The 24,570-nt window shown below is 39.7% G+C and overlaps 2 protein-coding genes across 4 annotated transcripts in view; both read right to left on the bottom strand.

Annotated features, from left to right (window-relative positions):
* ddx6 (DEAD (Asp-Glu-Ala-Asp) box helicase 6) overlaps positions 1-1,884 on the bottom strand; it is a 48,452-nt gene extending 46,568 nt beyond the window's left edge. The window contains exon 1 of the mRNA XM_072453023.1: positions 1,879-1,884. The gene's annotated coding sequence lies outside the window, so the exon portion shown is untranslated. The remainder of the gene's footprint in view (positions 1-1,878) is intronic.
* cdon (cell adhesion associated, oncogene regulated) overlaps positions 1-24,356 on the bottom strand; it is a 28,830-nt gene extending 4,474 nt beyond the window's left edge. For all 3 annotated transcript variants that reach the window (XM_072453017.1, XM_072453020.1, XM_072453018.1), the window contains exons 1-12: positions 24,250-24,356; positions 10,029-10,165; positions 9,645-9,923; positions 9,007-9,153; positions 8,778-8,924; positions 8,399-8,695; positions 7,359-7,628; positions 5,112-5,380; positions 3,980-4,154; positions 2,270-2,386; positions 1,594-1,797; positions 768-949 (exon numbers count right to left, since the gene is read on the bottom strand). In XM_072453017.1, coding sequence (XP_072309118.1) covers positions 768-949; positions 1,594-1,797; positions 2,270-2,386; positions 3,980-4,154; positions 5,112-5,380; positions 7,359-7,628; positions 8,399-8,695; positions 8,778-8,924; positions 9,007-9,153; positions 9,645-9,923; positions 10,029-10,101 — 2,160 coding nt within the window. In that variant the 5' untranslated portion in view covers positions 10,102-10,165; positions 24,250-24,356. The remainder of the gene's footprint in view (positions 1-767; positions 950-1,593; positions 1,798-2,269; positions 2,387-3,979; positions 4,155-5,111; positions 5,381-7,358; positions 7,629-8,398; positions 8,696-8,777; positions 8,925-9,006; positions 9,154-9,644; positions 9,924-10,028; positions 10,166-24,249) is intronic.
* Positions 24,357-24,570: the final 214 nt, after the last annotated feature.

Genomic DNA, 24,570 nt, shown 5'->3' with positions numbered 1-24,570 from the left:
TGTAATCACTGCAGCCGCTTGTTAGAGGTCTGATTGGGGCCAGCGACCAGGCGGCAGTGAAAAATAACTCTGAGTACAGGCCTTTTTGTAGAAATATAGGGACTAAAATGTTTCTAAAGCCATACAAAAAAAAATCTCCTACATAATGTATGATGCAAGAGATTTTATGATTCATTCACCTTCCCCAGAAAGTCATCACTTTACTCTAACCTTAAATAAATTAACATTATACACTATGTTAACCTGATTTGTGACTAATCTGCTTTTTAGTTGAATGTGAATGTTGATAATCAATAAACTACTTTTAAATTAATGTATCTACAAAGTGATAAAATATGTAGCCTAAATATAGTGGTGGAAAGCATGGAAGTAAAAAAAAGTCAATTTTACAATGGATACATTTTACTTTTATTTCACTACATCTCATAGTAGGTTTTGAGTTCAAGTAGTGGCTTTGAATAAATACAAATATTTATTAACAAAAACATCAGGACAATTCTGACCATCATCACCACATTTCACTCTTTTAAAGTTTTTTTTTTTTTTTTTTAATCCGAGCAAAACACTTTTACTCTTACAGAATACATTTTAACTTACCTCAAAGCACCTCAATACAAGTAGATTTTTGAAGTAATACTTTAAATTGTACTTTTGCTCCTGGATCTGTACTTTTGCTCCTGTATCTATACTTTTGCTCCTGTATCTATACTTTTGCTCCTGTATTTGTGCATGTGCAGTACATAGTGTGCAGTTTTGTCTGTACTTACTGTCCAGCGCAGCATAATCTGAGTGTCGCTGATGGCGTCAGTGGAGGAGATGTGTGGTCCTACGACAGGCCGGCCGGACATCCTGGGACTGGCCTGAGGGACTTGGTAGGGCTTTGAGGGGACACTGTGAGGACTCTCGCCGTACATGTTCATGGCCACCACACGAAATCTGTTTGTTGAGCCTGAGAAGAAGAAGGACAACAACATGAGGATGCAATATATGCCTGGACACATTAACAAACACAGTCATGAATTAAGCTGTAGACTTTTTGTCAGGATTTCATTAACCACAAGTCACGTAGGAGTAGAGACAACACACTTCAAGTTTTTTCAACGGTACTGAAAAAACAGATACTAATCAGTACTAAAACTAGTATCAAGTTGAGCAGAATCAGAATAATTAGAACCAGTATAAGAGAGGATACTAAAATAAATAAAGTATTATTATTCTATGTTGCTTAATTACAGACAATTATGAAAAAAAAGTGTGTTTTTAATGTATTATATTTTGGGATCGATATCGGTATTGATTATATTAATTTGAAATGTCAGTATCACAGAAACAATTCACAATTTAAGTAAATGTAAATTCCAATGAATACTTATGAAGCAAGCAATTAGTCATTATCAATATAGTGTGTAATCATTTTTGACTACAATACTTATTATATTATTACTTACATAAAAAGTATTTGAATTAGATCTTAAACAGTCAGACTTTCTTTCAGGCCTTTGTTTTTATTTTACATTTATTCTAAGTGAAGGATAGTTTTTTTTGTTTTTGTGCCGTCACACTACTTTTACTGCAGTATAAGTGAAAACTCACCGGGCTCCAGGTTACGGACTTCCACAGACAGTTTTAGAGGTGAGATGTTATCCGCCGCTGTGACCCACTCTGCACTGCGCCCACGCTTGTACTCCACACGAAACGCTGTGATGGGAGAACCTCCGTTTGCTCTGGGGATCCACGTGACGTAAACTGAACTTTCTGTAGCCATGGAGATGGTCGGTCTATCTGGAGCTTCAGGTACTGAAAAAAGAGAGTAAATAGAAGTTAGGACAGTGGTGAATGTAGTTTTATTTCATGTAATCATGTAATCAAGAGTAAACCTTGATAACAGCAATCATCACATTCAATCTTGGCATTAAAAGGGGAGCTGCATGCCTTGGGGAAATGTATACTTACTGATTTTGCCCTTTGTCACAGAGTTAGAGATGGCAAAAGAAAGTTAGAGAGAAAATGGGTTAGTAAATAGAGTGTAAAAAGGAGAGTATGTTTGCTTGTAGTGGTAGCAAACACGTAAGATGGGGTCGTACCATATTTTTAACAATTAAACATATTGAAAGAATGTTCTATTATCTTTTCTTTAAAATACAAATGTACTTATGTTACCTTTCATTTACATTATCATCATCCATCTATACGTCACCGATCGTCGATATTTACACCACTAAGTATTAAATATACTGCTTTTTCAAAGTAAAACAAGAGGATAGCCTACCTCTGTCATGTATGACCACCCCAAAATGTGTGTTGGGTAATTTGTCTTCTGGAGCTTTGGGGGGCAGCGACACAACGGGAGGCTTGGAGGGATTCTTGTTGGTGGAGTTGCTTTTTTCTAACATAACAAAAAGAACACAAACATGAAACGGTGAGAAACAAGAACCAACATGTTTTCAGTTCCAACAAAAAGAGGACGAGATTGTTTTGGAAATGTATTATACCCTTTTGTTTTGACAAGGTGGGTCTTGTGGGTCAATGTATGTTTAACAAGGCTGTTCAGTTGTTGTACTGAGTTGTAATATCAGTAGAAGTAGCAGTATTTGTTGTACAGCTGCATTACTATTGAAGTAGGAATAACAGGGACAATCGTAGTAATAATATTTTTTTTAACAATATTTATCTGAAAAAAAACATTTACTGCAATAGTGTAAAGGTATATAAGTAAACAAATACTAAAATAATAGGTGCATTAGTAACACATGGATCAAGTACGTAACTAATAATAACAAAATTGAAGTGTTTTCTAATAAAATAATAATAAATTAAACTATACTTTTACTTCACTGTCAAAACTATTATTTCACTACTTTATAAGTCATAGTTTTTCATATATTTATTGTTGTAGTTCACTCCGTGTTGTATTTCACCCTGTGTTCAGAAGTCACAGATCTGTTTGCAGACTTTTGAGAACAACCCTTAAGCTACAATCACATTCGTGGTTTGTGGCATTTTATATTTGTGACCAGTGACTTTTTCAGCTCTTGTGTGGTGGAGAATTATTGTGTGCTTTAGGGACACTTGTGGTTGCAACATTTTATTTACGAAATCCGAGAGTGCTACTTTGTTGAGCAAGTTTATGTTTGTACCACAAACTGACCATTTACATAAATATGCCGAGGGACACTAACTCTCATTTGTATCTGGTTTACTGCATACAATTTAGCCAACAGATTTTGTTGTACTGGATCACTGTTTAGATTGTGCAACGAATAAATGATTAGTTTTAGTAGATGGTTTGTTGAGAACTCTTTCGTGCCTCAAATACTGCCTGGATATGTTGGAGAGATAAAGTCAAATATGTATCAAAAACAAGATTTACATGTTTAGTGGTTTGAAATGTGGATTTTCCTGGTTGTTTCCATGGTTAATTTGAGGATCGTGGCCTGAAACGTTCCTTAATTCCTGCTCAGTGTGCTTTTGCAGGAAATATAGTCATGGTAACAGGTCGCATACAGGTGAGCAATTAAAAATGACAAAAATTCTCAGATTTCAATAACAATATTCAAACAATGTTATTGCAATCCATCAGAAAATTGCTAAAACGTGTAAAACTCATACATTTTGTGTAATGTTTATGTTAAAATGAACCCAAAAACAGTGCAGAAATACAGTCTTGCATTTGTCTGTTTATTTAAAAAAATACATGGAAAGTTTGTTGTATTTTAATTCTTAAATTGCTTCTATCGTAACCTTTTTAATAATTCATCCAAAAGACATATACTCAATAAAAGAATCTTCAAAACAACAATTGCAATATATATATATACACATTTTTTGATATATAAGATAAGATATTCCTTTATTGTCCCACATCTCCTCCACCTTTATTCCATCTGCTCTGTTTTTATATTTGTATTTAAAATGTTTCTTTGCCAAATTTTGTACAGCTATTTAGTGCTATATTTTATACCACGTTGAAGACACTGACCTTTGCCGGTGCGGAAGGTGAGCATTGCAGGTTGGCCCTCTCCGGCTGAACTTCGTGCCACCATCAAGACTTCGTAGAGACTGGATGGCTCCAGCTCCGACAGCCTCAGGGTTTTCTCAGAGCCCGGGACGCGGATCGTAAGCCAGTTCCCCACCACTGTCCCCATTTCATCAACCTACAGACAAACACGCCGCCGCGCACAAACCAATGTCAACACGAGACACGAGATGACATTGAGAATAACACAATAAAACAAGTTAGTAGTTCTCAGTGAGGAGAGGCAAGGGCGTATGAAACAATGCCTGGGAGATTTCTGTCACAATTTCCAATGTACGCCTAAAGCTGCCAGCTGAGTCTTAGCCGGCATTGGAGGAGTTTTATAGCAATTGCAAGCTTATGAAAGAAACAGACGGACCGGAAAATGGCTAAATGTGAAGTCACGCCAATATTTTTATAACTCGCTTTTGAACAACAAGGTGACCATTTTATTTTCACCGGAAAACTACGGTAACACCTCAAATGAAGTCATCATAATTATTTAATGACTAGGAGAACACAACTCCGTAGAGACAGTATACAAAACAAGGCGAGACACTGCAAGCATTGTTTTCCATTTTTGTTTTTTGTTCAGTTTGCTCTCTCAATATATAGGCTTCCATGTGGAAACTACAAAACTGTGCAGAAAGATTTGAGCCTGATTTATTAAAGTTTTACGTCCAAACAATCAGGCTAAATTTGAAATTTTAGGAACATTTCCAGTCATAGCAGGTTTACTCAAAAACTGAACAATATATCCAAAATTTATATACATAACATTTTTTGTATCTAATATGTCAACAAACCAACCAAGAAATTTAAACCTGGCTCTGTCTATTTTTAGATTTGAATGTCCAAAATAAGAATAATTTTGGTAGTTTTTACACATAAATTGCAATATTTCTACATGATGAAAAATGTACAATACATGTTTTTCTTACATTTATGTGAGTAAACTACAAGACAAGTATCAAATTGATATTAAATTCAAGATGTTCCTATTCACCTTTAGTGTCTCGCCTTAACAATTACAAGCAAGTAAAGTTGTCTTTTTAGCTATTGCGACAGCTTTCTCTAAACTTATTTTGAATTTTACCTTTCTATATTTCACAAAGTATGCATTGATGAGGGAGCCTCCGTCGCGGCCCGCCCTCCACTCCAGGTTGTACACATCAGGATTGTGGGTTTGAGGGGGGCTGATGATGATTGGGGCCTCTGGAGTGGGGTGGTCATTGGTCCGGTCGGCAGGCAGGTGCAGTGTGTCTTCCTCAGTGAAAAAGTGATCCAGACCCTCATCACTCTGCATGGGGTGTCCCGTAGGCGAAGCTTCGAGGACGGCAGCGACTGTGGAGGACAGCAAGGCGTCTGCACAAAATAGGAAAATATGAACTATTATTAACATGGTGAGACAGTCATCTGGACACTGTTTTTTTTTGGAGAAACACGATGTTTTGACTCTCTTCTTTTCTACTGTAATAACACATACCATATATAGATATATAGATAGCAAAAGAAAACCCACAATATTACAATAATGCTTTCCCCTGAGGAGTGTCCATAGGGGGAGCCTAATCACCCTAAGGCACCCACATTCATGTCAGCTGATGACGAACGAACCGTACAATTATGTAAAAAGGTAAAACCAAATAGATTATTCTCCAGAACTTTCCATACAGCTCTACGCTTTACATTAAGTGAATTGATTTCATTGTGGATGCAGGGTCTTTGGTAATAGTCAAAGTAAAACTGGAAAGCTTTGAATCTACATAAAATAACATGGCTCTGGATCTCCACAGCTCCACATAATCAGCCTTTGTTTGTGTTTTTTTTCATTAAATGTTAGGCAGAGCCAGAGCAGTCCACCTGGGCAAATCCAGCTCGCTGGAACGTTATTACGGCTGACACTACTTGGCAGACTGTGGGTGGAACATTTCACAGACATTTGGACCCGGAGCATGGCCCACGGGGGCAGTTCCCGTTCACTATTTGCCCCACCTCTCCAGTCGGGACACCAGTACGAGTGAACAGGGATGTTAAGGCAGACACATCACAGAAGCGCTGTCCTCCTCAGCCCTGCCTCTGGTCTTGGACTGTTTTTGGTGTATGCAGCACTGGTTCACTTTGTAAAACAAACAGGCCTCGAGCTGGTAACACTAGACCTGATCCAGAACTATGGCCAGCTGCCACACATTCCCCACTCCAACCATTAAAATACCAAAGAGAAGCAGACCCCAATACTACATCAGCCCTGGGTCCTGCCAGTCTGTCCCACTGTCCCAGACCTGACACGGCGGAGGAGACACGGCTCCTCCGCTGTAACACTACAATGTTAACACACAATTAGGGCAACAGAAATATCAGAGATGAAACAAACGATGAAATCATGTTCCCTAGAATGGATTTTGCTATTGCCTTTCAGAGAACAAAATAATACACAATATTTATTGTAAATCTAGATATAATAAACAAATTACAAATGCAATAGCATGTCTTTTGTAAAAAAGTCAACTTGGAAGATGAAGAAAAAAAACAAAAACGGTGAAAACCACCAACATAACAAATTTTGGATGGAAGAAATTTGGAAAGCCTTGGCCTTCCCCCGGAGACTGGTACCAAACTTCTGAACATAAACTGACCTCAGAGTTTACCTTTGTTTAGTATTTCCTGCTTATCAGCCTCACTTTCTGTTTTTGTACTTAAAACATAGGTGCAGCTCAGAGATATTGAATCTCATTCTTCTTCTGGTCTGTGAAGAGGAGCAGAGCCGCCCCAAACCTGCCTGATTTGTACTCCCTATGTACTGCCTGTAGCTGCATTAATCATTGCAGAGATACAGGGGCCAGCCGGGGAATGGGGCCCTGGCGCAAACGCTTAGGGAGACTGTGCAGGAGGCTTTGGGGGAGAGGCGGAGGGGGCTGTGATGTGTTAATAAATAAAAGCCATTTGTGTATGATGTTGACAGCTGGGTGGTCTGCTCCTCGTCATAACCCTTCATAGCTACTCCTTACATTCCAGCGTCCGGGGCTTATCCCCGACGGCGTGCACAAAGCTCGCTCTCACGCTCAAGTTCAGTTCAAGGCTCAGGAGGAGGACAGCCTTGCCAAACCTTCTTCTACCGGCACACACAAAAACATTTAGATTCACACTTTCTGAACAAGGGTCTCCTACAGATATTGCAAACACAGCAAGCTGCACAGAAAGGTATGAGTATTTTAAGAATTGTAAAAAAAGTGGATTCAGTCCCATACAAAGATTTTGTTGCATGTTTGTAACCATTTCAAAGCATTGATAGAATACAGTATATATATATTGCATGTGTTTTGCATTAGAACAAATGCATCACCTGATATGATAGAAAGCATCCCATGCGACTGCACCGCGGCGATACCGTTATCCAACACACACTGGTACATTCCTCCATCGTCTGGTCTCACGTTGAGGATTGTGAGTGAATCCTTTGTAATTTGATAGTGCTGCGATGGTTTAAGAGTGTCTGCGTTGAGCATCCAGGTGATGTTGGGACGAGGGTGGCCACTCCCTTTACATTTGAAGTGCACAGTGGAGCCCGGAGTTTTCAGCTGATTCGTCAAGCCTTCCACTATAGACGCAGGTTCTGACAAGACACAAATGACATAATGTAACACATAACATATAGCATATCACTTATGGCAAACAGTAATGACAGTAATACATGAAACATTTGTTAGGACTAATTCATTACAATATCAACTGTCACTACAAAAAGATTAGAGATATATGTAATATGTATTGTATATCAGTAAGATGTTGATGGCACAGCATCTCCCACTTTAATCAGCTTCAATGAAAATGTGGTTTAAACAACTTAATTCTACTGTAAATACTTTAACTAAGCAAGTTTTGTGCAAAGTCAGATCTAAAATCCTGTTACATTTTTGTTCAAATGTAACTAGCACTTTGAGTAATATTTTGTATACATACTTTTCCATGTTTACTTGACAGCAACACTTATACTTGTAATTGAGTACATGTTTCCCACCACTGTGTTAGAAATATAAGAAGAGTTAATTAAAATTGCCATTTGAAAAAAAATGCTAAAGACATTTACAATTTATTCTTTGTCTCGCTTTTTCAAAAGCCAAATCTATTGGCAATGCAATACAAATATTATTCCATCTGTCAGCTTTACTATGTGGAGAAGATGGTATCAAAGAAATGTTCAAAATGAAGATACGCTTTATCAGATCAACGCTTTTGTCTATAATTTAGTTTAGTAAAATAAATACTGGCCTAAGCATAATATAATTTCTATGACTGTGCACATTTCTAGCCAAAAAACAACATATCTAAACTTTTTTTTATCCCCATATGTTCTGTCAAGAGAAGTTATTTATTAATACATACCTAAAACTTTGACAGTGTACGGGACACTCGTAACAAGCCCACGTCTAGATTCAGCCGCGCATGTGTAGCTCCCGGCATCATCTTGTGTTGTTGAAATAAAGACAAGATTGTGGTGCTGAAGTTGAATTGTCGATCCTAGGGCCACTTCTTTGCCGTTTTTAAACCATTTAGCCACTGGTGCACTGATCCCAGAGATGACACACTCCAGGGTTAGTGAAAAAGAGCGTCGCACTGAGACGGTCAATGGGACAGAGGGGTGAAGTATTTGGACAGAAATGGGGTTGTCAGTCGGGTTTTCTGTCAATCAAATAAAAGTACAAAAAATGAGTTCCGGTATATTGCAATGAGAGTTCATTAAAAGACAAAAAAAAACACTTACGTTTGATAACTGACAGTTTGGTGCCATTTGTCTGCGTAACAGTTTCTCTGGTCACTGGGTTATATGCGCCGCATTTGTACATGCCCTGGTGTTTCGCAGAGGCTGAAACAATTTGAAGATTTCCGGATGGAAAAACTAAATAGTCGCCTGAAAAAGTAATTATCAGTCAAATGTCAAATCTGTACAAGGTTTTGAGACTGCACATGACAGCTGCTTATAAAAAACACACCTGTTGATTCTTCTATCCATTTCCCTCGCACTCGTAACCTGGGTAACGCTGAAGGGACACTGTGTGGTAAAGGGCACTCTATAAGAACAGTACTGCCTTCCTGTACCGATAAGGACCGCCGGCTGCTTTCTTCATATTCTGAGATTTCTGTGAAAGACAAAATTGTGCACATGTTAAACACGGTCTAACAACAATTGGTTGAAAGTACAGCTTAATAGTCTGACTCTGCTGTAAATCTGTTCTGTCAGTGCAAAGGCTACTTGAGGGAATGTTTGTTTTAAATCTTTGCGCTTGTTTATTGATGCAATGAGTAAATCTATGTTATGGTGGATACAGCTCTATGGGCTCATAGTTCCTTTGGGCTATGTATCTAAGTGCTATCCCAGAAGGAACATAGCGCACTAGACAGGAAAGCCCGGGGCTCATTAAGGATACTAGTCAAGAGACACTGGACGAGTGCCCAACAAAAACTCGTACAGTTTCCTTCCCCTGTGCCACTCAGCAGCAGCCCAGGACGCATTCTTGTTCAACACTAACAAAATGTCTTTCCTTGCTGTAAAGTCGCTTCCTCTCTTACTCTAACTATGTCTTTGAAGTGAGTTAAATGCACACAGAAGACCAACTCTCCATATCCGTACCTGCGATAGACACGTGTGCAGGGCTGCTGGCAATAGCCAGTCCCTGGTCCAAGTGTGCCACACAATAATAGTGGCCAACATGGCTGGGTTTTAAGGATGAGATGGTGAGAGAGTCTCCCCTGATCTCCACACCAGGCAGGACGTCTTGGTTCAGCGGCCGTCCTTTAAAATGCCACGAAACCACCGCTGAAGGAGGGGATACTGAGCAACGCAGAAGAACTACTGATCCTGCACCATGGACCACCGAGGAGGGCTCAGACAGAAACGAGGGGTACTGAGCTGTGAATTCACAAAAAGGACAAAATAAGACATTGGAAAATGTAAAACAACATATAAAGAAATGCAAAATAACTTTGGCGTTATCATTTAAGGAATGTGACTTACCTGAGCAACTAGCGAGCAGCGACTGGCTCAGACACAGCACAGTGGACAGGAGGACCCTGAGGCCACTGTCCATGATGCACCTTGACCCCTGCCAGTCGCCCTGTTATCCAGCACCCTCCTCTTTGGATTGGAAAACTCTGCAAAACAAAATATGCAAAACATATAAGCCCTCAATTTTCATAGAAAATATCACAAAACAAATCCACCGAGGCATAAAAACTGTAGGTTTCTAGACCATCGATCTAATGCATGACACATCCTCTTTACACACTCCTTGATCCCCGCACTGTCCCCGCCCCTGAGCCCTCTTCTCACCCGCTTGAGTGTCTCTACAGAGGGAGGAATGTCCCGGGACCCCGGCCTCTGTGTCCCACCTGCCCCTGGAGTGTAATGGAGTGGCTCTGAGAGACTGTGGCTTTGCTCTAATATCACTCTCTTGTCACACTGTGTTGCTTCCTCATAGGTTCAGCGTAGCCTGAAGTGCAGTCCTAACACACACAGTGAACAAGAGGAACGCCAAAAGAAGTCCCAGAAAAGGAGTGGAGGGCACGTAATTAGGAGCATTCCTCTATCCTTTTCAAGCCGACCCCCTCCAACTGCGGTACCACCTCCCACTTTTTCCAAGAGTAATCCTGGCCGGCTTTGATCCCAGGTTCCTGGTTGGTTACCAAGGTTTGAGCCTGAAGCCAGGCAGACAATGGCGGTCCAGCTGTGATATTCAGACTGGAACTTGGGGAGAGGGCAGACAGCAGCAGCAGGCCTGACCAGGGCAAAGGGCTGGGTCAAAATTAAAAAGATCATGTGTGGTTGGGATAACTGGAGCTAAAAAGCTTTCTGACAGCCCCTCCTCTGAAACCTTCATCAGCCTCACATTTTGTAATAATACACAGCATCTCTATAGTTATAGATAGATAATAAAGACAAATTAAAAAAATGTAAATCACAATTGTTTTTTGGGAGATATTGAGATTAAAATAATTTAGATGATTTAGATGGAGATGAGAGAATTGTGAATGAATTCTGCTTTTTTACATTATACTTTTCATGTCATGATCTTTGAGACTATAATGCTATGTCACCTTTTAGTTCAATTGATTCACAGATTATTATTATTATTATTATTATTATTTATCAAGTCTTTATTCAGCAAAGAATTTTGCAGCCGTACAATTTACTGAAAGTCTTTTAGTAACAACCTGTTGTTCTTTGATATTTTTTCTCATCTGGGGTCAAACCTGTTACACAGATGCTTTCTTCTAACGTTCCCTCCCTTCATCTCACTCCTTACATCCTCAGTGAAGACCGAGGAGGGCCAGGAAATAATAAACTCTCCAAGCTGCTGGCTCACGCCCACTTCTCACCCTGAGGTCAAAGTTCACACAAGAGCATAGAGTGGGCGAACCCTGGACTGCCCCCAATAGGTCAACCCAGACTTTTTTTTTTGCCTTACACGTTTCTATTTAATAATTCTACATATTAAGTTTTATTTGTATTTATTTATTCGTGTATATGAGCTGGGACTGCTTTGTTTCAAAAGCACTTTCTCATAAAGCAGAAAATGTCACCGTTTATTACCTTTAAATTAATTTATTTTCTTCTTCTTCAATACCATAGAGCCTTAGCAAATAAGACACAATAATACAAACATACAAACACTTGAACTTTTATGCCACTATCGCTGCCCTTTAACTTCTCTAATCAATGTTGAGTATGATTTGCACTACAAAGCAAAGTTGAGTTCATTGATGCACTTTTAAGAGCATCAGACCCACATGAAACAGCCAAGCATTTCTCCAGCTCACGAGTTACAACAAGCCCCGGCTCACTGCCCCTATGTCATCACTGCAAACTATCTTTCTGTCTGTGTCAGAATAATTACATATAATTACAATAACAACAGAGTCATATGATGCACAAAGGTAAGGGCAGAACGGTATCAAAAAAAGGTGCTGAGACAGTATATTTTTCAGTAGTAACTTTGAAGGCGATGCTCAGTCTCTATGTGTAAACACACAGCATCCTATCTGTTGTATTAATCTGCCGAGACGAGGAAACCCAGGGGCATCGTTTGAGGCGCTTATCTTTGGCTCTGCTCTGACATCCGCCAGTATGAAGCCGGCCCACTGGAGACACACAGGGTAGATCTAGTATCCCTGATGCTGGCAACACTATAACTGCATGGAGAGAGGTACATCCTGCTCAGTCCTGGAGAGGAGGTCCAGACCAGACACAAAAACCCAACTTTGCTGACAATGGGGAAAGTCCCTATTCAATTATTCCTATAGTGAGAAGGGAAAGAGAAGGAGAGCAGGCTACTATCTCATGTTCAGCTCCAAAAAAGGATGGAAAATGTTATGGTCGTATCACACCTTCATCTTCAGCTTATGCATTGTAAATGCATCTCACAACTAGCATGGTTTCTCTTCATCAAAACGGACATCCATATAGAGATTTTCTGCCTTTTAAAGATAAATGGTAACACACACGCACACACACAAAAACAAACAACAGAAAATAATAGTAGTTTCTTTAATATTACCACACAGTCTTATGCTAGTTCTGATTTTACAACAAATCATATTCATGTGATTGTTTTTATTTTCTTAGTATTTAGTATCTAACTTTTGATACTCGTTTTTGTTACGGATTAGGGCTAGGAATGGCCAAGAACTATATGATCCATATCCCAATATAAGATCCACAATATGATACATATCATGATACAATGATATTTCTAAAAATAGGTCTTAAAAGTTTATGTTTTTTTCTGCTGTCCACAATGCTCTTTATACCACAATACAATTGATTAATGAATAACTCACACACATTTAGGTGTGATTGCATTTAAGTATCCAAGGAAAAATGTACATTCCATTTGACATAATAATAATAATAATAATAATAATAATAATAATAATAATAATAATAATAATAATAATAATAATAATAATAATAATCATCATCATCATCATCATCATCATCAGCATCATCATCAGCATCATCATCATTTCTCATTTTAAACTTTGATTTATTTTGTTGGTCTCTGTGTCTTTTCATTTGTCAGTCGACTGCAACATAGAGTTGGGTTTTAGCAGTACCCATCCATCATGGGAGGGGTGCAAATGTCTCCTAGACTAACAAGGCTTCTACCTGTCTCCTTGTACGACATGAGGATCCCCGGTGATGACACAAGGGAAAATAAACACACTGACACGTCGCCCCGGGGGAAAGGAAAGGGTTCAGCTTTGAGAAAGGGGGTAAGCACCTGCAATTCTGAACAGGACTACTGCAAACCCCATCTGTCCCAATCTGGCCCATAACATCGTCACATTGGATAAACAAGCGAAACGTAAAAGACCCCTGGGCTAAGAACAGGTAACAACTAGTGCAACTGACTGAAAAGCTGTGTATGTGTCACTTGTGTCACACTTTCAAAAGATGTATGTTGATTTAACTTGACGAGCATTAAATGTCCAAAACTATCAAGTATTGTGCTTTAACATTAACATTTTTCCTTTTAATTAGGCTTGAATACTCATAAATAGTGGCAGGCACAGTTGACATTTCTTTTGCCAAGTAATAATTGAGGTTTAACAAACATTTAAATAGTATTTCATTCGCTGTTTACTTTAAAGAACCTTTTCTCATCTCAAGGCATTAAAATTAAAAGCCAAAAAGCTATTTTCATAAGAATCGTCAGAGCCTCAAAATACAGAGTTCTATCTTAATCTCCACTGTCCAGGAGACTACGTGTGAACAGCCTCTAACATTACATACAAAGTCAAGTACGGCATGTGAGAAATGTTTCAAGCTTAAGGCCCACAGAAACAGTACAGTACATTAGGCATAAGCAATAAGTGGTGCGTAAAAGATAGATCGGGTTATTTCTGGTATGATGGTCTAATCTGACCTGTGGACTGGAGATGATTCACATGCTATATCCCCAACCTGTCTGCACTCGCCCCTCATCTCACTGACAGAGGATCTACAGCGTGCATTCCTCAGCTCCACTCTGAGAAACACGGCACCAAGATACTAGATAAATTCATAAAAAACTAAAAAATAAACTGCAATAGGGGGTCTTAAAAGTAGTCAAAAGCTTTACAAGATTCTAAAAAAGGGTTAGGGGTGAAATGTTGCCAGGCCTGCCCAGTTTTGTGAAGACATTGAGATTGTTCCATATGCCAAAACTGACAGATGATTCACTACATTGAGCAATACCGTCCAGAAAGAAGAAGGCACTTGGGGACCATTATAGGCTTCCTGAATTGCTGTGGGTGATCCCATGGAGGCAGCCTCAGGCCACGAAGCACAAATAATGAGTGGAAACGCATGGGGCCTTACTCTGATTAAAGACTGAGACATTATTAAAAGTAGGACAGCCTCAGAGACAGGAGGGAACAAGTGTGGGACATGCTTTGGGTTGAAAATTAGCCAAAAGAGAGAGGGGGTCTATTTTGTTTTATGTCCAAAAGAGAAAAATGCATTCCAGGGGTTTTAGAAAATCCCTATGTCGACTGCCCTTGTCTGAAACTGATATTTTGCAGAAAGTTAATGCAAGTTCTCCTCGATAAATCTTTAAAACAGGAATGAGGGAGCGGGAGATAAATGGGCTACGGCTACAAGGACAGTCTGCGTTTTTAGACACGTCTGTCTCTCAGCGCATTTGTCTGAAGGACAGGAGACGGAGCCGAGGTCAAACGCAGCACTAAAGAATCCAAAAAAGAGGTGATGAAAATGGAGTCTCTGTCTATATGTGTAAAAGATGTGGAAGAGGTTGAACATATAGTACAACGGCAGAAACAACGAGAATGAGTTGTTACAGGTTTTATTGCATCAAATAGTCCCTTTAATTGGCTGTAAAGAAGACATTGTTTTTGCCTTTTAGCCACAACAAAATGTATAATTTTTTCAAGATGAGTAGTAATTGATCAAAGGCTGTCGGTGCCCAGTGTAAGAACTGGGGAAAGATAGTGTTTTCCTGCGCTGCTCGTGCATCTAGGAACTCCCTCTTCAAGCGGACTTGAGGTTGGGAGAACTGGTCTCGCTTAGAGGTTTTGAGCAATAAAAAAAACAGAAACAGATCACCCTTGAAAAGAGATCTCAATGGGTTCTAATCTGGTTAAATTAATTAATTAATTAATTAATTAATTATATATATATATATATATATATATATATATATATATATATATATATATATATATATATAAAAGGCAAAAGGGGAAAATTAACTGTAAATGGTTCTGAATCCAGAATTGTAAGATAGAAAGATAGACATTTATTGTAATAATCAACCTTTTATTTAATTTTTGCACCAAGCTCTGTCATTAACTAGTAAGTATATAGTTTATAAATACTGTAATTTAAAGAAAGAAAGTAAACTAGAAATTATATTTACAGTTTGATAAAAACATTTTCTATATTACTTAGTGACCTGGTGTCGTGACCGATGATGAAGAAAAGTCATTGCATCTACTTCACTAGAGACATCTGCCACCTTCACGTGTCCCCTCCTCGTTTCAGAGCATGAAGCTGGGGTGAGTGCGGGGCCAGGCCTATCCCAGAGCATGACACTGCTCCTCTGTGAGACTAGATGAGAGGCCCCTGGGATCAGACAGTCACATCTCTCAAAACCCTGTTTACCAAGGACACACAAACCCCCCTCTCCTCCAGACCCTACCCGAGTGCCAGTGCCGGGACCTGGGATACCACACTAATTCTAGCCCTGAGGCTGCTTGGCCCAAAATAGGGGGAAAGGCGAGAGAATGAAACAGTGGGAGAAGGCCTGAATGGTACTGTATGTAAGAGCCATTTTAATTGGGAGATTGTTCTACTCGGTCTTGTTTTTCCTGGGAATTTGCGGTCGGGGGGGTGGGACAAGACGGTGGGGAGGTAGGGCCAATTCCCAAGGACCTGAACAGCGGGATTAACTCAATAGCAGCGCTCGGACAGTGGAAACAGAACCCAGGGTATCGCTGCCATACAAGGCCACTGTGAAACCTCTAGCGTTGCACATGCAACTAACAAGCTGTTCCCATTGTCAGAGCGCCTTGGGGTCTTCCGGCTGATTTCACAGGCCTTTGAGCCCACAGGGGAACGTCTCCTCTGAAGCAAAAAGGTAATTCTGATGGAAAGGAAGGAATGCACCAGGAGAAGGCCCTCTGCCCACGGGGTGTTATAAGGCTGATCTCCAGCATGTGCCAAGAGTCTAATTCATCACGCCAGCCGAGAGGGGAGCCGGTATTTAGCAGCCATGGCACCACAGACACAGGAGGCCATGGATCCACATTCCTCCTTATCAGCTTTGATTATAGAAATTATGGGAAATCACATTGATGCAGAGAAGACAAAAAAAAAAAAAAGGTTGAGCTGTACCTGTCTTGCAATCAGTTTTACAGGGATTAAAGGCCATATCTGTGATTCTAAATGATGTTGTGTGGGCTGTGAACTATGGGCAGGCGGTGATGTGAGCCAGCTGCCCCCTCCCCTCTCTCTCCTGGATTCCATCAGTGCGTCTCTACAGCAACAAGCGCAGAAAGACGCAGACAACAGTTTCTGCTCAGTGTCTTCCTGATAGCTCCCTGGCAGCCAACCAGAAATTCTTTCAAAGTAAAGCATACATTAAATATTGTCATTTAAATTGCACAATGTCAACAAAATGACAAGGTGTCCCAAAAGGATCCAACCAAGAAACACATCTTCAAAAGCAGAAGCAGAGGAGAATACTGATTTACTTTGTCTTTGTTTGTTTTGTGAAAGGCACAAGAAAGAAAAGAGTATTTTCATTTCTCAGGATGATAAATTGCTTGTCTAAATAAAGTGGACAGACGGTCGTATATTCACAGAAAACCTCAACTCTACAGCCGTGCAGTGGGACAAAAACAAACACGAGGTAATTTACAATTAGTCTTCCTCAACAAAGTCCAAAACAAACAAACTAGTATCCTTGTACGCACAAGGCGGAGGACGCTCAGATGAATGTGCAGCGCTTGTTAAATTCTTTATTTAGATTGTCTAAATGTTTATCCGTCTTGCCTTGTAACACTTCACGCTTGTTGTGCCCCAATCTAGAGATCACAAAACAAACCCCACCAGTGAGTGTCCACTTTTGGCTGTAGGACAAACAGTAAAAACCTCTGCTTTAGCCTGCTCGCCCCTCAGCGATGCCACACTCAACGTCAGAGGAGTTTTTTGGCACACGAAAAAGGCACAGTGCCAAGAGTATGATAACAGCAACATTAATATTTATAAAACCAAGTTATTATATGTTGCCTGAGGTTTGATCTAACCACCAGTTACATGAACAACTTTCCTGTAATTTTATTTTGGAATATTTGTTCGTCACTCATTTTCCTCCAGGGCTCAAACAGTGGTTATTTCAGTTAGAATAAAAATTAAAAAAATATCTGAAGAATGCTTAAACCAAAACCTAATAAAATCTGTAATCTCTAAGTGTGCAATGTGTTTGTACATTTAAGTATTTTTCTCAACATCTGCATCTTTATTTTGCAGATATTTGTAGTCTCAGCTACTCTTCTACTAATTGATTGTTAATTAAAGGTATACCTCATTGTTGTATAGTCCATGCCCCTTTTTACATATCATCAATTTATCCAGGTTTGGGACTTTTTGACTGACACAAAGATTGGTTGCAATGCTTTGCGGTGCACCCTTCAATGCCATAATCTTCATTTATTTAACTCTAAAATGTTGTCATCCATGGAAACATTAGCCATCATGTTTTACATAAGGACATTCTATTTAATACATGTTTTCGTTTTGCCTAATGAACCATATGTCGAGATTCCTCTACTCAAAATCTATATCTCATAACTAAGGGGTTTCTATACTCCCAGAGGGGCCACAAACTTGAATTTGAGGCGGCTCAAAATGGCACCCCTAACCACAGGCGCAGAAGCAGGCAGCAGCCCAGCCACACTGCCGCACACTGACTGGGAGAACATAGGAGAAAAACAGCTCTCCTAACAAGTAGCCTGTTTGTCAGCTGCAGGGGAGTACCAGCCGCTGGTACTGCCTTAATATAATCTTGCTGGTGCCTGTGCCGGCTTTTCAACAGTGTGCACATTTGGGTTTGCAGAAAAACCCAAGACCGATGTGACTTATTGGTTAAACATTTGAAATAGAACGCTGCGGTTGCGCACACAAGAGACAGCTCTGAGGCGAGACTACCGGAGGATTTCGGAGGAAACGTTTGAGGAAATGTCGCAAACAAGAGGAGAAACTAACGTAAAAAGATAAAATGTTCCTTTTGGGCTGGGCTAAAAACGTTCGCTTCCTACTGTTAGAGTGAGTCCGATTCATAAGTTCATTCGTTGAACTCCTCCCTCGATCCGGCTGAGGGATCACTAAGAAAATTACTTGTGACACAAGCAGCAGAACAATGGCCTCAACAACGTATGTGCACCAGTTTTATGAGGGAAAGTGTTGTTTTTGGCAAAGACGTATATGCAACAAAATGTATATGCCCTTTTTGAGTTTTCTGGAGGGACCAATGCAGCTGTGAGCCGTGTGGTAAACGCAAGAATTAAGGGATATTTATGTTATAGTGTGACATATATCTGGACAATACACAAATCGATACTGAGCCTTCTGTATTTGTCAATAGCAGTAATCCATATCTTTATTTAAACTTCTTATGTGTTAATATCCCCAGAAGCATCCTGTCCCTCCATATCCCGGTGGCTGACTTTGCACATCTGTTTCTCCTGCTCTGAAAACAGTTTGTTTGTCTTAACAGTTACCGCCCGATGTTTCTCATTTCATTTCAAAAATCTCTTGAAAGTGATTATCCAGTTCCGTGTCCTTCAAGGTTCCGAAAGTGAACTCAATCCCACCATCTGTTGAAAGCGGGTGTATACACGGAGCTACAGTGGGCTCACCTTTGACATTTTGCGAGGTGCAGCGCTGGAAGAACGTAGCCTATCTCTAACCTCCAGGAGTTACTCACTCGCGTAGTAGGAGCAGACTGGGGCAGAGGCAGGTTTGTTGGGATCGTCTGTCAAGGTCATGGGACTGGGCCAAAATGGAGGAGGGTCTTTTTGAGCGTTGTGCTGTTAAATTAATGACAATGCGTGCGCAGAGCAGATAAGAAGCACTACTAATGACAACTTTCTATAAACAAAAGCCCGACACCTTTGGCTACTGAAACACTGCTTGTCTTTTGCATTTGGCCATTCTTCATGTAAACAGCATTCATTATTTTAGTTTCATACAGGCCTGTCATGATAATCATATACATTTATCGTTCAATAAATCAAAGCTGGAGCAATCTTTAGGGGCTCAATAGCAGTATTCATCGTATGTTGTTGTTTTTTTTTGCTCTTACATCTGTGTTGTTGTTGTTTTTTTTGGTAACATAATAGCTATTTCAGCTGTAGTGTTGAAGAATTGACATATATAATTCATAACTAAGTTTCTCATTCTGTTTTTTATTTACTAAAGTGCGTGATTTTGTTAGAGGCATCAAGTGGTTTCAATAAAATCGTGACATTTTCTGAAACATGTCGCACAAGAAAATCTATTATTTTGTTATGGCTGATAGGCCTAGTTTTGACTGTTTATTTAAGGTTATCGTTAGCAGTCTATTTGTTGCATATCTGTTATTGACAATTCCATGATGTAAATATGCTTTAAATATTTTCAAAATTCAAACTGTATGAATAATATCCATATGTCCTAAGAAAATCAATTTAGAGCACAGTGAACATTGTTGTGATGGTTGTAGTGCCACGAAGAGAACAGTATCAGTTTAGTTTCCGTACAAAGTTTTCATCAACGGTGTTGGATGCACAGAAAACCCAAGGACACAAGTACACTGTCTTAAGACCTCTGCAACTGGATTAGTGTTCTTTCATACTAAGTCTCTAAAGATTTCAGAGAAATTGCCACACTATTTGTAATGTTATAAATACAGTATGTTGCATTTACCATTACTGCACATACATATAACTCCCTCTCTCTGACCTGCCCATCCTTTCCTTCTGCCCTTGCTCCTAGCTGCTGGGTGTTGTCCGTCAGCACCGCCTGGTTCCTTGGACATAGGGATTATTTGGCACGCTGCCCACAACTCCCCTCTGTCCATCTAATGAGCACTGTGCTGCAGCTCTGTCCTTGACAAATGGGACCCGGCGCTCAGTGAGCGAGGCTGGTATTAGAAAGTAGGAAAGCAGCAGTATGACTTAATGCCTGAGCAATGAGACTATGAGAGTGTAAGGAGCATTGTGTGCCAGGAGTTTAGGTTGAGTTGAGGTTGAGTTTGGAAGAACTGGGTTGGACATCATTATAACCACAAGGCTGGGGGATATGCCATTAAAAAAATGTTTTTAATCAATCACAATTTTCAATTCTTAAATAAAAACAAATAAAATAATCTTTCAATATGAATTCCTTGATCACGTCAGACTTTTAAAATTCTGAGCTCCAAATCACATGCTTTTACTGAGGATTGACTGTGGACTTCTCCATCAAAAGGATCCAAGCTAATCATTGACAAAAATGATTGAATCTCAATCTCAAGTAAAATTGTATTAATTGCACCAAATAAAAATGATCCACTAATGAATACTTTGAGATATGAACAGCAGAAACGATGAATGAAAAATCACAATTCAGTTTTTGCCACTTAAGAGAAAGTAAGAACTAGCCATCAAATATAAAGTCTTATACAACTTGTAAAAAGTGTTGGTTTGAAATGTAATGAAGTTTCAACAGTTACTATTGCTAGTAGCAAAGTGTCTTACCCAATTACATAACGGTAACATCTCCATGGAGACAAGCAGGTAGCGGACCCTGATCCCAAAAAGTTACATACTGCACCTTTGAACAGTTAAAATCTACAAAACGGTGTCTGTCATGGGATGATCTAACATAACTACGCATTACTACTTTGTTGCTGTGGCACTGGTAATGTAGAGTGACTTTTAAAACCTCTAAAAACTCAACTCACGTATTCACACATGCTCGGTAAACGGACTGCGCTGGAACACACTCTGTCCTGTAGTTTCCATGTATGTGCTCGCTCCAAAGGCTTATCTTATGGCTTGATAATATGTCAGATCACGTCTCAAAACCAAATAAACAAGCAGACCACATTGTGATTTTGGTTTTACATTCACTTCAGCTCACGGTGGGGCTGAGGTTTGCTGCTTGGCCTCAAATCTTTAAGGCTTGAAAATGGGAGCAAATGCAAGTGGCCCAAAATATACTTTGTGAACACACCCTCTGAGACCACATCCACCTAACGCCGCCATATTCATCTGTAACATTCTCAAACAACCCACATTTCTTTCAATAACTTTAATGTATGTGCACTATGTACGGAGGGGGGTCCGCCCTGTTCTTACAGTGTGAGATATTCCTAAGATATTCCTTTATTGTCCACACATGGGGAAATTTTGTAATTTCCCCATGTGTGGACAATGTGTGGGCTCATTTCACCACAGAGATTACCAATATTTACATAAATGTATATCTAAAATGCACCTTTAAATGTCAGGGACAAGTCGAGCACAAAATGTAAATTAAATTATCCAGAAAAGGATACATTTATGTTCAATTTATTGTTAATCAGATATTCTTTGTTTTGTTTTTAAACTTTATACTCAATATTCTGCATGTGAAAGTATACATTATACATCTCCATGGAGATAGATAAGGTTAATGCCATATAGTGTAGTATTAAAGGGAAAACACAAGCAAGTATCAAGCCCTAAATAGGAGCCTGTTAAATCCACATACTTATTAGACCAGAACAAATAGCACTGCACAAAAGTTTTACTGGCAAACACCTGAAATCACCAAATAACTGAGCTATTACACTTTAATTTACTGCTATTTCTTCTAGAAATGGTATCAAATAATACTTGACATACAATCGTTAATACTACCACAGCAGCTACAGAGTGTTATAAAGTGACTATTACAATGTAACACAGCTGTCTGTATGTGGCTAATACTACAGTTGGTGCTACAGCCTGTATAATGTTCATGTAAGATGATTCACACTTGAGTAGAAGTACTAGCTGCCACTTGTCCTTGTATGTGGTGGTGTGATTGAGCTACATCAGAAAAATCAAAAAAGCCATTATGAGTGGAGGGACTGGTATCATTAAACATGCTTACATTCAAATTGCCCACTTAACATACTTCTCCTACAACAGCATGTGTTTATCATTAGCCCGTACGCTAATGCCTCGAACATTATTCGAGTTGCTTAAATGGCAGGGCTGTGCTTTGTTCCAGTCCTGATAAGAGCTCATTCATTTCCACACAGGAACATAATGTGAAAACTGAAAAAGGAGCTCTAAGGTGGTCACCAGGAGGGCACTACCGATACATACATTACAAATAAGCAACGTAAAGGTTTGTTCTCGTCAGTTCGGGTTAAATTTTACTTCCACATTATTGTAAAGAAGTATGAATGCCATAATGTATACTACAGCTCTAACAGTGTCCATGGTAAAGCCTCAGGACTTTTGATGTGATAAACTAAAGTCACTCACATCATAACAGGCGCATAACTTCTTTCTACAAATCAATAAAAGGATGTGCAAAAACCGGCTAATTTTAACATTTCAGAAAAGGTTCAGCTGTAAATGCTTTGAAAGTGCCGGGTCAAAATTAAACCTTGGTGCAATGGACTGACTAATAAAACCCCAAAGAGGATTTGTGGCTGAAAGTGAACAGTCAGCTCAGGCTTAGCACTAGCGAGCAGATCTGAGTGGCCCAATATTGAGGATTTGAAAGGCATCGGAAGTGTCCTCTTGTCCCCCACCGAGGAAACAATGCTCGAGCGACTGTTTGAACTTGAAGACATTTTATCTGTGCGCAGCCATGTGTGTCCCCCTGACTGGATGTCATGCATTGGAGTGCGACTAACACTTTGTTCTCAATATCGTTTAAGTGTTCACTTTTCACAGAGGAACCCCTATGTAACAAAAGCTGTGCGCAGCTCTGATGATAGGGGTGAACGCAGACGCAGGAAATGACTAGAGGGCATGACCAGGGATTGTCTTTTTTCACTCTACTCTTTTATTGTGCCATCTGCAGCGGTGTATCAGGTGTAAACTACTGAGGATATGGAGCTATTTAATTGCTAAAGAAATAACAGCTGTATTCTCTTTCCCAAAGACAGAGGGGAATATTGTTACGGTTAAGAAAAAGTGTTTAATCGCTTTCCAATAGTTATATCAAGTCTTGGCATTTTGATTCCCGGCTCAGCAGCTTTGTATGTGATGTGATTTGTTTTAGTCCCCCTCTGACATATATTCAGCAAAGCGTTTATGGCATCATCAGCACTTTTATCAAAAACACTCGGGGCACAGAGAGCCCCAGAAAATACACGCTTCAAATATTATCCTCTCACCACGTGGCCCATTAAGACAGTCCAACTTTAGAACAAAGCAAACTTCACAGACAGATACCCAATATTTACCTTTTAGACTTTGACACGAATGTGGAGCAGTCTATAGTTGCCATTTCTCAAAAGGCTCTTTAGTGTTTTGAGGCATAAATGCAGCCTGAGGTCATCTATTTCAACTGAAACGCTCCAGTGAAGTGTCACACCTCTGCAGCAGTTTAAGAAGTTTAGACTTTTTAATTGAAAATCCTACAACAACCTGCTGACTCAAACTAAATGGCAGAGTCCATTTTTTAATAGCCAAATAATTAACATTAAGTTCTATTTTAGGGAAAAATATATATATTTTTTAAACTATGTAAAAATAGGTTTGGTAAGCATATTTGAATAGAATAAAATAAAAAAAAAATAACTGTTTCTATCAGAAACTAGGACAAGCACATCTGTTTGTATAGATCATATCTTATTTGAATAGACATATAAGACTAGGATTGTTTATATATTTTATTCTAGATAACCTACAAAAGAAAATGAGGAGTGGACATGTGGCTATGTGCACATGAATCATCTTTTATTCTCTTACATAGTGCTCTTCTCTGCGGGCTGGTTCCAAGTATTGACATGATCGGCGGAGTTTGACCTCAAGTTATTTCAACTCAGAGTCACTCCAGCCGCGCTGCGCTCCAAGTCTCACACTAAACTAAAGTCACACACACGATAATGTAGTGTCTAACATGACCGGGACACGTTTGTTTTCTCCTCTACATTGGGCTTGTCCCGCCGCTGGTTCTGGAGCCTCAGACCCCGGACCCCAAAACACACTCTTTAGGCTTAACTTACCTCTCGGAGAAAAGAGCGAAAGCTGCGATTTAGCGGCCAAACACATTCTTCTGATGACAAATCCGATCAGGGCCCTCCATTAAACCCGGGGGAAAAACACAGTCGAAGCACCGAAAAAAGCAGTGGAGAAAGTTTGCGGAGCTCCCGGAGCAGCGCGGGCTTCAGGGGCGAAGGTAAGACACGTCCCACAACTGGATCGGACCCTCCTGACTATTATGTCGTCCCAGGATCCATGTGCCGCTGCTGCCAAACGCGCTGTAATCCCGCTCGCTCTTCTTTCTAACAGTGTGGAATATGGACGCGCGTAATAGTCAGTTGTTT

The sequence above is a fragment of the Eucyclogobius newberryi genome, unplaced genomic scaffold, assembly GCF_026437365.1.
Source record: "Eucyclogobius newberryi isolate DKJ021-1_F unplaced genomic scaffold, fEucNew1.0.hap1 SCAF_10, whole genome shotgun sequence".
Lineage (NCBI taxonomy): Eukaryota > Metazoa > Chordata > Actinopteri > Gobiiformes > Gobiidae > Eucyclogobius > Eucyclogobius newberryi.
The sequence above is the reverse complement of the archived record's forward strand: the minus strand, read 5'-3'. Positions and strand labels throughout refer to the sequence as shown.